Source organism: Nelusetta ayraudi, unplaced genomic scaffold (assembly GCF_046127955.1).
Source record: "Nelusetta ayraudi isolate G7.1 ecotype Tasmania unplaced genomic scaffold, CSIRO-AGI_Nayr_v1 ptg000045l, whole genome shotgun sequence".
NCBI lineage: Eukaryota > Metazoa > Chordata > Actinopteri > Tetraodontiformes > Monacanthidae > Nelusetta > Nelusetta ayraudi.
The window spans coordinates 4,635,620-4,649,850 of NW_027466095.1; the positions used below are offsets into that span (position 1 = coordinate 4,635,620).

The 14,231-nt window shown below is 42.9% G+C and overlaps 1 protein-coding gene across 1 annotated transcript in view; it reads left to right on the forward strand.

Moving 5' to 3' along the window:
• adgra1b (adhesion G protein-coupled receptor A1b) overlaps positions 1-14,231 on the forward strand; it is a 148,543-nt gene that overhangs the window by 12,475 nt on the left and 121,837 nt on the right. The window contains exon 2 of the mRNA XM_076035670.1: positions 9,218-9,289. Within this exon, the coding sequence (XP_075891785.1) occupies positions 9,218-9,289 (72 nt within the window). The remainder of the gene's footprint in view (positions 1-9,217; positions 9,290-14,231) is intronic.

A 14,231-nucleotide genomic window follows, 5' to 3' on the forward strand; every position in this document is an offset into this window, starting at 1 on the left:
TTTTTTTTTTGGCATGGTTAAAAAGAAGTTCAGTGATTTATTTATTTATTTTTGTCCCTATAATTGCTAGGGAAGGAGGAGTGTGTGAGTTTCTCCCCGACTTTTTTTTTTTCTTCGTATTTCCGTGTGAAATGTCTCACGTAAAAACACACTGCTCGGCAGCCATTCCAGCCAGGTGGGTCGCCCCGTTCAGCACAATGTATTACTGCCATCCCGCCGCTTAATCCGTGGGTTAAAATCGAGTTTACGCTCCCTGCAGCCGTAATGAGCGCTCGTCGTCGCATGAAGACCGGTGACACGTCCCAATTACCCATCTCTCCCTGAACCTGGACAGTCCCTCCAAGAACCTTATTAAGGGATGGTGGAAAGGATGGGGGAGGTCAGAGCTGACCTTGTGGAAGGTGTGTGTATGTGTGCGCATGTGGGCGTGTATGTGTGTGTGTGTGTGGTCGCTGGTTGCTGACAGGAGATTCGCAACATCGCACATGCAGAGACGGGCTGCTGCCAGAGAATTGCATTGGATGAGGTTGGAGGGTGGGGGGGGGGGGGGGGGGGCATGCATGAATCATGGGCGCCACAGACACGCGGCAGCCTCAGGCGAGTGATTTAAGAGCCGGTTGGAGCAATCAATATTTTAGCAGATATGGAATCCCGAAAGGCAACCTGGAGGTGTATTTAAAATGATGTGAATGTGGAACTTTGAAATGAGAGCAATATAAATCACTGAGACCGTTCGCCGCGCTGTCGCCTAACAGCTCTGCAATGAGATGAATGAGGATGGAGAGAGAAAAGCGAGATTTTGGAGAATTGTACAGTTGGGATTGTGCGGCCGTAGCAGGATGAGCCCGTCCCGACGTGGTAGTCAGTAGGTTGTCCATTTGCAGTTCATCAGATTCTGCCACCTGAAGACAAAAACAAAGAAGTGATATTTGTTACTTCAAATTTAAAAAAAAAAAAAAAAATGACTATGATGCACATCACAGGAGAAAATTTCCACGAGCCATCACACACAATTCACTACAATCCATAAACATAACTCGCTTTAAGTGTACACACATAGGATGTACACTGTGTTCACACTTGACACAGTTGTAATGCTAGTGTTAAGAATTAACTGAAATCTGGTGTTGCAGAAAATGTTGCAGAAATTTAATGTCACAAAACAATCTGGTCTGAGATTTCTATGATGCAATTTCCTTCCCATCAGAGCAATATGAAAATCGTTCTATTTTTTCCATTTTTCTGCCGAACTGTGGTTTCACAGTCACTTCACGCGTGCGGTGTGTTGACTCTGCTTCTTGGTTGGAGCGGCATGATCCGCCCTATCCTGCCTCTGATTGGGTAACCTTACCCAATTGTGAGTCGACATAGTTGTCATACCTAAACCGACCAATCATCATGGATTATTTCCCCCCCCCCACATATCGTATTCAGCAGACAGTTCTCTCATGAACAGTAACGTGTAGCGTCAGAGTGATGCTACGTCACGACTGGAGTCTAAAAATAGCACGCTACAGAAAAAGCTGTTTGGTTCAAAGGGAACAGCGCTACTGTGAGGCCATTGAAAAATGTAGTTAACGCTACTAGCGTCACTACTTGGAGCGCGCTACTGCCCATCACTGTTTAAAAATATGCACATTGGCTGCAAGGCGCTCAAGGATGTCATGCTTTTGTCCCCTAGATAACTTCCCTGTTCTTTAATATGCAACATTTCCCTCACCGAGTACGAGTTCTGCCTCATAGGAAAAGGTAGGCACTGGAAAAATGCGAGGCCAAATCTCAGTCCTCTCTGGACTTATGGCTTGGGCCAATATTATAGTGTCATCTGATGCTACTGAACTAGCATCACTCTCAGATCGGATCACTCTTAGTACAGCTTTCTGTGGAAGCTCCTCGATCTCTGGCAGAGAACCCAGCTGCCCAACAAAATCTGGATCTCCATATGAAAGACTAAAATCAAGATCAAACTTGAACTTTTCTTTCATTCATCATTGTTTTTAGCATATACACTGATTCTGGGTGTGAAGATAAAGTCATCTTCCTGACAACGTCCATGCAGGTATGGACACTAAGCAAGAAGTTTGGAGATGCCATTTCCTATTGTTGAAAAAGAAAGAACATTCTAATGATATTAAATGCTCAATGTAGCAGCATTTGTAGTTTTTGCAAAAAATGAAAAAATAAATAAAGAAACAATGTTATTTACAAGCAGGGTATCTTCAATCTTGCTGAATTCTAGAAGTCCTCCTACCTGGCCTGCAGAAACCAACATTCCTTCTGCATAGTCGGTGCTATCTTGATGTTGTGTATATGTTTTTGCTGACTGTCTTGGCCTCAATGTAGTCTTTTGCCACTCGAGGCAGAGTAGTAACTTGGACAGAGGTGACAGTTGATGCTTGTGTGTGTGTGGTCTGAAACTAAGTGGTGCATTAAGGTGATGCGCCATCATGTGCTGATGTCTAGAAGCAAGAGTTTTGTTATTTAAATTCTATGTGTCCTGTATCGCCCTTTTAAAGAAAGCATGTTTCCCCTCAAATCTCATGGTCCAAAAGTGAACCAAAGGTCCAAAACACTTTCTGGATAGTGTTCAATGTAATGATGCTTAGGTCTTAGCTTAAAGTGTGGAAACACTGCTTTAAGACTCTGCCTGTGATCACTAATTTTACTCGGCATGTATTGGATGGATTCCTTTGTGAATGATGGAGACAACACCAGCTGCACAATTTCTTTAAGGTCGATCAGTATGGCCCATCTTTTCTCTCTTTCAGGAACGCTACTTCCAACCATAAGTGGTAATAGCCTCAGTAAAGTGGAATTTTCATGGCCATTACCGCCAATGTTTTGTTTGCGAGCTCTTTGGAACTGGTTGCGGTTTGTCAAGCTTGTATGAGTGTAAAGATGTTTGGATTTTGTTATTTAGATAGTGAAGAGTAAAATCATTTCACAAATGCACAAGGCCAACTCGACAGGCACAATGCCCTCATTGTCGGGTGCAGTATATCTGGAGGGAAACCGGTAATGTGGTGAAAATGCTGTAATCTCTTGCTGAGAGCACATTCCCAACAACACATTCCAGATGATGATGGTTTGGTTTCTTGAATTTTATCAAGAAGATTTGTGTTTTTGAACATTGTGTGAAGCATTTGCAGTATTGGAATATTCACAGATTTGTGTTCACTAGACTCAAGAGTATATTCCCCTGGCATTACCAAAGGTTAGTTGGTAATGCCAGGGGATGTAGTTGACAGCTTTGCACCTTCTGCTGTAGCACTGAGAAAGATCTTAGTTTTCATGATAGCTTCGACTAATACAGCAAGGAGGACATCTCTGATAGACTGATTATGCTCGTCCAGAACCATCATGACTGCGTCTCTCACAAGAGGTTTGGACAGTGAGAATATCTGTACCAAGTTGTCAATTATGTCTAGCATAGCAGTCTCTGATACATTGTGCATTTTCAAAAACAAAGAAGCCAAGTTGTTTTTTTTCCAGCTGAGCTTTTAAGCCACCTATGTTGCAGCTATTTTCCAAAGGATCTCTGTCAGGAAGTGTGCAGAAGTCTGAGAGGAACCACTCTCAATATTTCATATTTAGGTTCAGTTTGACTGTGAATTGGGGGGGCTGTCAGTGTCTGTCAAGAAAATCTCGTTCTTAAAATCTGAGACATTCCGACCTGAGTCATTCCTGCTTCTGTTGGCATTAAAGGAGGAATATACATTTGTACGGTAGTGGCAGTTTTTGCACCATTTCGTGTTGTTTTAAATGATTCCTTGCACGACTGAACAAAGTTTTATTATTAAATGGCTGCTTAAATCCACACAAAGAACCGATGAATGGGGCAGATTTGTTCTGGTTTCTGGAATGCACATTTTGTCTATGTAACTGTGTTTTGTGAATTTTCTAAGCATTTATTGACTGAAATGGTTTCATCATAGAAACATGGCAATGGGCTGATTGAGGAAACATTGCTATGACACAAATGATAGTGTTTAAACAGTTGGGCCCTGACATCACAGGCATCATCACAAAGTTTGCACTTCCAAGCCTTTGATATTTATTATTTATTAATGTTTATTATAGCACACTCTGGTAATAATATGGATTACCAGATTGAATTTAATTACTGAACATCCACATTCCTCTCTGAAAGGTTTAAGCCTGGAAAAAAGATTGGAATTTGTCTTGATATTTTGTTTAGACTTGGTCTACATCTACTTAAACAACTTTAACACATTAATTATTTGACGGTGGCAAAATAACAAAAACACAAGGCTAGGCACTCAGAACAACACAATGTGATAAAAATATACCGGTACCCGCTTTCCCAGTAATGTACAATCTATATGCACTGAAATGTTCCCATTATAAAGGACATCAGTTATAACTGTGACACTGGTTGTTTCCTCTCTGAGATAAACCTACATGATATCTTACAAAATGCTAAATAATGTTATCAAGAACACATTTTAATGCAAGCTAAACTGAAGAGAGAAGACAAGACGTCATGCTACAATCTGCAGTCAAGTTTGTGAGGTTTGGGACTTTGAAGACACCATAGTTCGTTTCTCAACTGGCCAGTTGCCACCATTGTCGGCTATCATGGCCCAAGTCCTCTCTGCAACAATACACAATAGCACAAGTGGATATAAAACCCACAGAACTAGCGGTAACGAGAACGTAACATAGGCAAAAAATAAATAAATTAATAAATTCATCATTCATTCATTCATTTTCCATACCCACTTCTTCCTGAGCTCAGGGTCATGGGGGTCTGCTGGAGCCTATCCCAGCTGTCATAGGGTGAAGGCAGGGTACATTATTATTATTATTATTTTTTTAAAAAGTGAAATTTCACTGAAGAGGGACTGAAATATGCGTTGACTATTCAACTAATGTTAACGTGTATGGGGCATGTTGAATCATCAAGTTATAAAGTACATTAAACACACTTAGGTTAGGTTAATGCTTAGGTTCCCTTACAAAAACTGCAGCACCCCATGATGTCTTTTAACTTGTCTTTGCAGACAACCCAGACGTTTCAAAATTAAAATATATCCTCCACTTCCAAGTAAATTTTTCACTGGCTGCCAACTCGTCTCCGCATATTCGGACCACAGACTTGGACAGAAGGGTAACAGAAACGGTGGCGAAGAGGAAGTTGTTGAGAAGGGCGAGTCTCTGTGACATCACAGGCGTAACTGTAAAAATATATGAGTTCAAGGACAAACATGAATTAAAGTTGCTGAGTACTTTAAAACTTAAAACAGAAAATACATTCTGATGACTCAGAAAAATTGAGGTGAATTAACTTACATTTCTGAGTTTCTGGAAGTCTTTTTTTTATATGAAGTTTCAACTGTTTGGTCTTACAGTTGCATTTTATCTTTTAGATATATTGCTGCCATTCATGTTCTCTGTGTTTTGTCTTAATTTAAGCACTTTTTGAAATTAAACCGCACCTTCTCTCTTTAAAACTTCAAACTTCCACACCAGAACAGCTGCTCAAAGCCTGCAAAAACTTTAATACTATACACATTACTACGCACTACAACAAAACAACTGAAAACACAATGTTCAGTGTGTGAGAATGTTCTTTTTTCACAACTGTCAAAGCACATTTTTAGAGTCCTCGCGCGCACGTCATCACAGGCCACGTCCGTCGCCCTCAGAAGGTTCTCTCTTGTGTAAGGTTGGTGGCCATACACCTTCCACCTCCATGATGAGAAAACTCCTCTGTGGGGTTGAGGAAAGGTGAGGCAGGGTGGCAGACAGACATTGAGGAATTGTTGGTTGATGTTAAACCACTTTATAATTTGGTTTGTTCGATGGAAACAAACATTGTCCCACATAATTACATAAATGGGTGTGATCTGCAGGCCCAGGATTGGCTCTGTGATCGCAACACCCTGCGCGATCAGTTTAGGCTCGGCAGAGACACCACTGTAGCTCCTGACCTAAAGGGCATCGTGAGAGATGCCGAGGTTCTTGTCACACCAGGCAGCTGTGCCTCAGTTCACCATCACAAGCCAGCAACCCAGTCCTCAGTTTCAAGTGATCGGAACGAGAGATCAGATGGAGTGGCATTGCGCAGAGATGTCAGATGACTCGTAGCCCTTCTGCCTGTGGGAGGAGCAATCCCTGGAGTGGTAAAGTTCGCCTTGACGTTCTGCAACTTTTCCGTCCGAGGACAAAAAGGTTGAGTGGGAGGTGTTTTGCGGCGAACGCCTCGTCTCCCCAGCTGTCAGGCGGAACAAACAAATCAAATAGCAAATGAAAAAGACGCATGCACTTCCGTGCAGGTGAGAGCCAGAAGGACGCCGTTCTGCACGTGAGGGAAATAAGTCGGCATTATCGATCAAACATTTCGCGGAGCTGGTGCAAAGCTGGTACCGAGCACACAAAGACTGAACAGACAGCCAGTAAGACCGCAAGCCACTTCGTTTGCCGACTGTGTTGCAAACGCCACTTGTTGGCCATCGCAATGAAATGTGTTGAAAGAATGCGTAGGTTTTGGTTTCGTGCAGACTTTGTAGAAAATGGAAACTGAAAGTATTTTATTACTGAAGTGGTCAACTTAAAAATTGATAATGATTAAAATTAATGATTGTAATTCAATAGTAACCGATATCGGGTGTAAATATTTATGGGGAAAGAATGTGCTGCTCAACTGTTGTCATTGTTGATAAATTGATGAATTGCGCCTTATTGATTAATTGTGCTTGAATTATTGTTTGTAATGCAATGGCTGTGGTGAAGCGATTAATTGTTCGATATTTAATCACTTTGAGTTCCTTGTACCTTGTACCTTTTATACAGACCGGTAACTTGTTGGTGTTTTTTTTTTGTTTGTTTGTTGTTTCTCAAGGTTTTTCACCTGAGAGTATTTAGGCTGTGGGGAACAGAAACAAAATAAAATGTAAAAACCACAGCAGAGGCCTGGTCATTGAGTGGAACCCAGTTCAATGTCCGCGTTCGGTACCTCCCTTTCAAGTGCAAAGAGGGAAAAACACTTGACAATTGTCATGCCATGGACAATGACATGATCAATGACTGTTGCTCACATCTCATCTGGAATCGCGGTGCGAGCTTGTCTTGCTCTTCCTCCATGGCCTGCTCCTCTTCCTCCATGGCCTGCTCCTCTTCCTCCATGGCCTGCTCCTCTTCCTCCTTGGCCTGCTCCTCTTCCTCCATGGCCTGCTCCTCTTCCTCCTTGGCCTGCTCCTCTTCCTCCATGGCCTGCTCCTCTCCCTCGCTTACTCTCACTCTCACTCTGAATCTGTCTCGGTCCATTGTGTAATTGCACTCTGAACTGGCTTTTATAGGTGTAGTCACATCATTTGTAACAGGTGTCTTAAATTTTGAGTTATGTTTAATCTATGAAGCCAGGTGTGTTCATTGTGTTCAAATTTTGTTGACTGTGGCAAGCATTTTGCATCACATGAGCTTTAATTTGAGAATTTGAGCAGTTTTTGGACCTTGCGTTTTAGCAATACAAAATGTGTTTAAATTTATGAAAAAGGAGGATTGTGTTTTGTGAAATGTGTCTTCATGTGAAAAGTGTTTATGGTTTCGGCAAATGGGGGCTAGTTTTATTAAATGTGTTCAGAGAACTGGTCATTTGGTTTTCGCGAATTGGCTTCTGTGTTTTAGCAATGGGGAAAAACTGTAAGACATAGTGGAAGAAGTTTTTAGACGTTTAAATACTCAATCCCAATTATCAATCAGTCATTACATATTTGCTCCATATATGTGTTTCAAAAGGTTTGGCCTGATCACAGGCACTCAAACAAATGGATATTATTTTGTTGTTTATTGTTCACGGAACCGTGCACATGCAGCCTTTGGGTAAATGTTGGTGACTGCACTAAAATAAACTGCACTTGGAGACTTCAGATTGATTTTTAGTGCAATCCAGTACATCACAAATGCATTATGTTTCCAAAAACCTTTTTCCACCGCTATGGACAGATAGTTTGGTGTACTTTGGGGAATGTCAGTGTTGCGGCACTTCTTTGGGAATGCAACCAACATTTTCCTTGTCTTGAGGTCAAACTTTGTAAACTAACCTGAAAAATAAAATGTTGGTGGTTTCATATCTTTTTTTTTTTTGCCGGCTGAGCTCAGTATTTAAACCAGAGAAGATAACTTTTTTGTGTGTGATAGTGTAGCCACCCAGGACCGAACAATCACGGTGGAGTTTATTAGGTGAGAGGATGAGACTGCACTCGACCGGCAGCAGGTAACACAGGCCTTACGTGGCCTAACAAGTTGCTGTGGGATTTTTTTCTCAGATAGTACAAGACTGTACGGGATGTGTGGTAGACTGTTTGAGAGAGAGAGAGAGAGAGAGAGAGTGAGAGAGAGAGAGAGAGAGAGAGAGAGAGATATCCTTTCCACAGTGCTTCCTGCTTTTGTTTATCTTCTCATTTCTAAAAGATCTCGCTCACAGGTTTCTGCATTCAGCACTCATGATGACTCATTGAAACGGATGTTAATGTTTGCGACGGAGATGTGTGTCTTTGCGCGTGCGTGTGTTTTCCGGTTGTTCCTCTTGCCCTTCGAAGGTGTTTTTTCTCAGCTTTGAGAGAAAGCTCAAGGCCCGGGGTGATGAATGATGTCATGAGCGTTCCCTGTGTGCGCCTCCGGAACAGCAGCGGGAAGTCTTGTCCGAACACCACTTTGCTCGCCAAACAAACGCGTCACTTGAAGGACCTTAATGGGAAATAAAATCGGGGGGGTGTTAACAAATAGGTGCCAAATTGATCGTTTCAACTCAGTGGCGAATGTTAATCCGATGCTCTTTGGGCCCCGCTGTGCATTCTGCTCATTCATGGGCTCTTGGCACGTGAGGGATGCGTGACTGAATTGTGCTGAATCTGCAAATCTTTGAGCTTTTCTATTAAACTAAAATTCTGTCACGGTGGGGGAAGAGTTAGGGGAGTGGGTATGTTGGATCGCTACCTGTCTTACACCCAAACCTGAGATGAGCAATTCACTTCTTATCATGCATGAATCCTTATCTCTTCTCCACATATTGGCAGACTCTGACCATAGACTATTTATCGAGCACATTATGAGCACTTATTTATGACATTTTTTTCTTAGATTTACAAATGCTTACTTCCCCTTTTCTCTCTCTCTCTCCTGTTTTTTTTTTTTTTGTGTGTGTGTGTGTGTGTGCGCGCGCATGTGTGTGTGTGTGTTTGTGCTGTAACAGAAACCTGAGCAACAACAAGATCTCCCTGCTGAGGAATGGCTCCTTCTATGGCTTGGCCGCCCTGGAAAAATTGTGAGTACTTAATCAGACTCTTTACTGGTTCTGCCCTCCCCAGACTCCTAATAGCTGTCATCACAGAGGTCCTAATGCTCTCTGGCAGAAGGAAAGATAAAAGGGGGGTCACAGTGAGAAATGACACCATTGTTGCGGTTTATGGCTTTTGTATGCAGCAGCGGGGAGGCTCAGATTTAAACTCTTCAACTTAAATTGAAATCTTGCTTATACATCTTGCCAACCTGCATTAGAAAGCATGTTCAGCTTTTTTTTTTTTTACCCTAAAAAAAATTAATTGTCTGCTCCTGGCTGTCTCTAACCCCCCCTCGAACATCTCTGACACAAGGATAACTTTTTCTGTCAAGCGATGGACACTGAGAAGTGGGTCTAGAGATGCGTAGGTGTGTATGGGTTAGGTGGCTGTGGGGCTTAGGCCATGTTTGCACTTGGTCATTTCAAGCGTTTCTCGCGTTCCGATCGGCAAAGGTCACACAAAGTAACCAAGTGAAAACAGTCCAAATCCGTATTTTCATCCGATCCCTCAGACCACCTCCTGGAGGTGGTTTCGTCGGTTCTCATAGCATTCCTCACGTTTGTGAAAACGGGCATGGGTATTGGACACGCATTAACTAGCGCCTACTCAACTAGCCTCTCTCGTGTAAGCGGAAGTACGCACCCTTCGTGACACCCCTCCGCCCGGCGTCTGGTGCCGTCATTATAAAGTTACAAAACAAGAAGCAAAACAAATCTTTCTTTTTGTTGGAGTCTCGGCAAGAACAAGGACGGATTCGCGAGGATGGTGTACACAGGAGACGCGCTGCCTAATAGTGATATGGTCGAAGGAATCGATACAACGGAAGCTAGACGACACGTATCACGACACGTAATTAAAACGAGTGACTTATACATGTTGATCCACTTTTGGGTTGCCCGAAACAGTGAGAATCGTCTTGATATAGTCTGCAGACAGGAAGTTGGTTCTTATTCGTTTTCAGGGGAAAGTCGCCATAGTTTTGCGCTTTACTGCCCCCCAGTGGTTAAAAAAAATAGCACCTATCTCTTCAAATGGAAATGATGCATGTGTGCCTTTGCATATTTTGTGGGGGGGTATAATGTGATCACAAGTGGCACGCTGGAGACGCATGTTGCGTTCTTCATGATCCAAACCCCCCAAAAAATTGCAAGTGCAAACAGGACCTTTATTTTTAAATTGCTGACCTCTAAAAAAAACAACCAAAAAAAAAACCAACAACCTTAAAACAAGTACTTGGAAAACTGTCTTCTGGCCCTATTCCCACGTGTTCACTTTCAAGTGTTTTTTCTGATCCGATCACAAGTGGACAGCTCTTACCACATCTGATCCCACCTGGCATTAACATGCGTCTAAGACAAACCACTTGTGATCGGATCACACCCCCCTCACTACATATGAAAATGCACCACTTGCATCATTTCCAGCTTGTCCACATTATCAGACGTCGCGGACAAAGCCTGCTGATGCTTCTCGAGCAACGACTAAAGCGGAGAAAAAAGATGGAATAGAAGGAGGGCTGCAGCTTTTTGTCTCTCAAAAACCACCTGAAGTGACAACGTGGGAACAGGGCCTTCAGTGGCATTCACATGAGCCCAAGGAGATATGGAAAACTGTTTGAATGTGAAATATGCCTTTACCAGGATACAAGCTTTAAGCTAGCCGTGACGTGGCGACAGACCACTAATGTCTCCCCTTACAATGATAGGAGGCCTGAACCTGTAGTTACTAAGCTCGACCATCAGAACATTTGATTTGTCCGCTTGTGAGTGTTTGTCCAAGATAAACGCTTTCGGTGAATCCAAAGGATTCCGGAAAAAATCCCAGACTGTAGTGATGTATTGCCTTGCCGAGAACCTTTCTGAGAATTTCATGTTATTCGGCATAGAAAGTGAATGATAAGTAGCATTGCAGAAAGAGCTAAAGTTGCGCAGGTGCGGTGAGCTTTGATTGGATTGGACTGACTCCAAGTCCATGACAATGAGCTCCTCATCATATGCATGCATGTCCCGGGGGGGATGTATGCAAGCAGCCTGATGATGATCTCCGTGATGGCTGCCACCTCTCCCCTGTCCTCCTGAGGTCAGCCATTGATTGCTTTCACCTCGGCCCAGTCTCCATCACCGCTTTCCTTTTTTTTTTAATACCTCCAGGTGACACTAATGTTGGCTGATGAGGTGGAGATCAGATGGAATCAAATCACGCAGAGAGGATGGCGTGATGACGTGATGTTTTTTTCTCGGCAGTCTTCCCCCCAGATGACTGCATGCACACTCACGCTGGTACTTAAGAGTCAGTCTACCCCACTGCCTTGCTGAGTCTTTTACAGGTTAAACCGGGCGTCTTTAACAGTTTTAATTTGGGTAAAATTAAGTATTAAATAGTCTTAATAACTTACTGGGGTGACTGGAGCTCAGGAGGTATAGCAGGTCGTCCAATAACCATGGATTGGTAGTTTGAACCCCGCACCTGCCCAGTCTCTGTCATTGTGTCCATGGGCAAAACACCCCGATGGTTGGCGGAGCTATTTTGGCACGTATAGGCAGCCACACTTCAGTCGATCTGCAACACATGTTGCATGTAAGCGTTAATGATTCATGCTTACTTTGTTATCTTATGATAGAGAACTAGAAGAAGTTGTGTTTGGTAAAAGAGTTGTATGTGCATAGTGTGCTATTGAATCAACCAGATGGCAAAGAATAAAATCATAGCCTAAGAAGGAGCAGAAACACATTATTTTTTGGTATCCTACATTGTCCAAAGAGTCACATATTTCAAATATTCATGGGTCACTTTGCATCCTGCGGAAAGCATCACTTGCTGTGACCTCAGACCAAGCCCCCAGAGTCCAAGATGGCGTCCCATTCATTTCAATGAAGTTTCTCACCCAGCGCATGGCTCCAAAAAAGTTTTTGACTTCCGCATTGATGCGATAATAGAGCATGCGCAGTTGTGTCAGTGTGGAGACCGTCACTGACAGACGTGCACGCTCACGAACCGTAAAAAAATTCAACTTTTCAAATGAATGTATTTTTTACGGAACAACTGACGATAATAATAATAATAATCTGCGCTCCCGGGACATAGCTCGCACACGCTTTGGACGTGCGCGCACAAAGCTGTGACGTCACTCTCAGAATGTAGACTTTAGTGGGGATTTTCTTGCCTTTAGAAACTATTCAGAGAGACAAAAAAGTCTATGAATAGAAATATGCAATAAAAAGGTTATATTATAAAGCATGAGTTTGGTAGGATGTGTCCTGTCAGCCATTTTACAGACGTTTATTTTTGTATTGCGGTCAATGGGGAAAATGCCTCTTGGTCCCTGGAATTGTTTGTTGCAGTACCTTGAGTGGCCACTGGGAAAACTCGGCCCGCCATATTGCCAGTCCGGTATACATCCATGCCTCAGACATGCTTTTGGGGCTACTTACACAGACACAGATGTTTTTGTAACCGCACATTTTTGAAAACGCTCAAGAAAAAATAAATAAATAAACAACTGAAAACTATGTAATAATAATAATAATAATAATAATAATACATTTTATTTATAATGCACTTTTCATAATAAAATCTCAAAGTGCTACAGATAAAAACACAATGAACCAGAAAACAATGCAAATCAACACAATTAAGACTTGATAGTGACTCAGCAACGGAGAAGACGCGAACAAACAAACGCTGGCGTACGCTCCTCTCATTTACCGTGTGCTGTGTGTGCAGAATGGGGGTTATGTGATCACGTTTTTGGACCCTCATCAGGACCCTGGCAGCGCTGTTCTGGATGTGCTGCAGCTTCTTGATGCTCTTGCCAGGAATCCCGAAAAAGAGTCCATTATAGTAGCCCAGCCTTGAAGAGATGAAGGCATGGACCAGCTTTTCTGCATCTGGTGTGGTTAAGTTGGGGCAAAGTTTGGAAATTTAGTACCTGTGCCAGGCCTGGTGCGGCGCTGCAAGTTTACTCCCTGAACATGAAATAAATAAAAAGTAAAACAGGAGGTTCGCAAATCATTTTTGTTTGTTTATGTTTTCACTTTGCACATAATCCACGATGGATCCACAAGCACCGTGTGTTATTGTCCACTATTGCTTGCGGTATGTTGTCGTGGAGGTTAATGGGAAGACTGCAGGCTGATCATTAGAAGCAGAAACAAGTTCGTTGCCTGACGTGGTTGTTGTTATGATTGGTCGTCTGAACCTCACAGCTGCTCAGGTTGCAGGGCGGGGGAAGGGTTCAGAGCTGTGACGTCAGTGTTTCCAAAAAAAGATCGGTTCTGGCGTTTACATGAATCCAGGCAAGGCTGTGTTTTCAAACTTATCCACCCTGAGGAGCGTTTTTCGAAAAAGTGCAGCTTCGGTCAGTGCGGTTTCAGTGAAAACACCGGTTTCATGTAAATGCAAGGCCAAACCGCGTAAATATTTGTGCGTTTTCAGAGAAACCCGTCTTTGTGTAAACGGGGCCTTAGGCGTTTTTTGCTGATCAGATTACGAAAAACGCATGAAATGACCAAGTGCAAACAGTCCAAATCCGTTTTGACATCCGATGATCGCATCGCATAAAAACGCATTCGTCACGGACGTGCGAACAGAATGCGACTTCAGTCCACATTAACGACCTCCTACTCCACTCACCTCTCCCGTGTACGTACTTGGTCGGCGCCCCAACTTCCGGCGTCGTCATTATAAAGTTACAAACAAGAAGCGAAAACAAATGATTTTTGTTGGACTCGTTTATTAGCATGCTAATAAATTTCATTCCGGATTAGCGTATTTTGTCAGCGGAGCAGCGGTCGCACTTTCCCACATATGAGATTAAATGTGCAACGTTGCATCCGAAAATTTGCCAGCCACTGTTGATCCGAAAATAAAGTCGTCACCACTCTGTCCCACCAGTCGTTACTCCTCGTTCAGATCCGTACGAGCTGC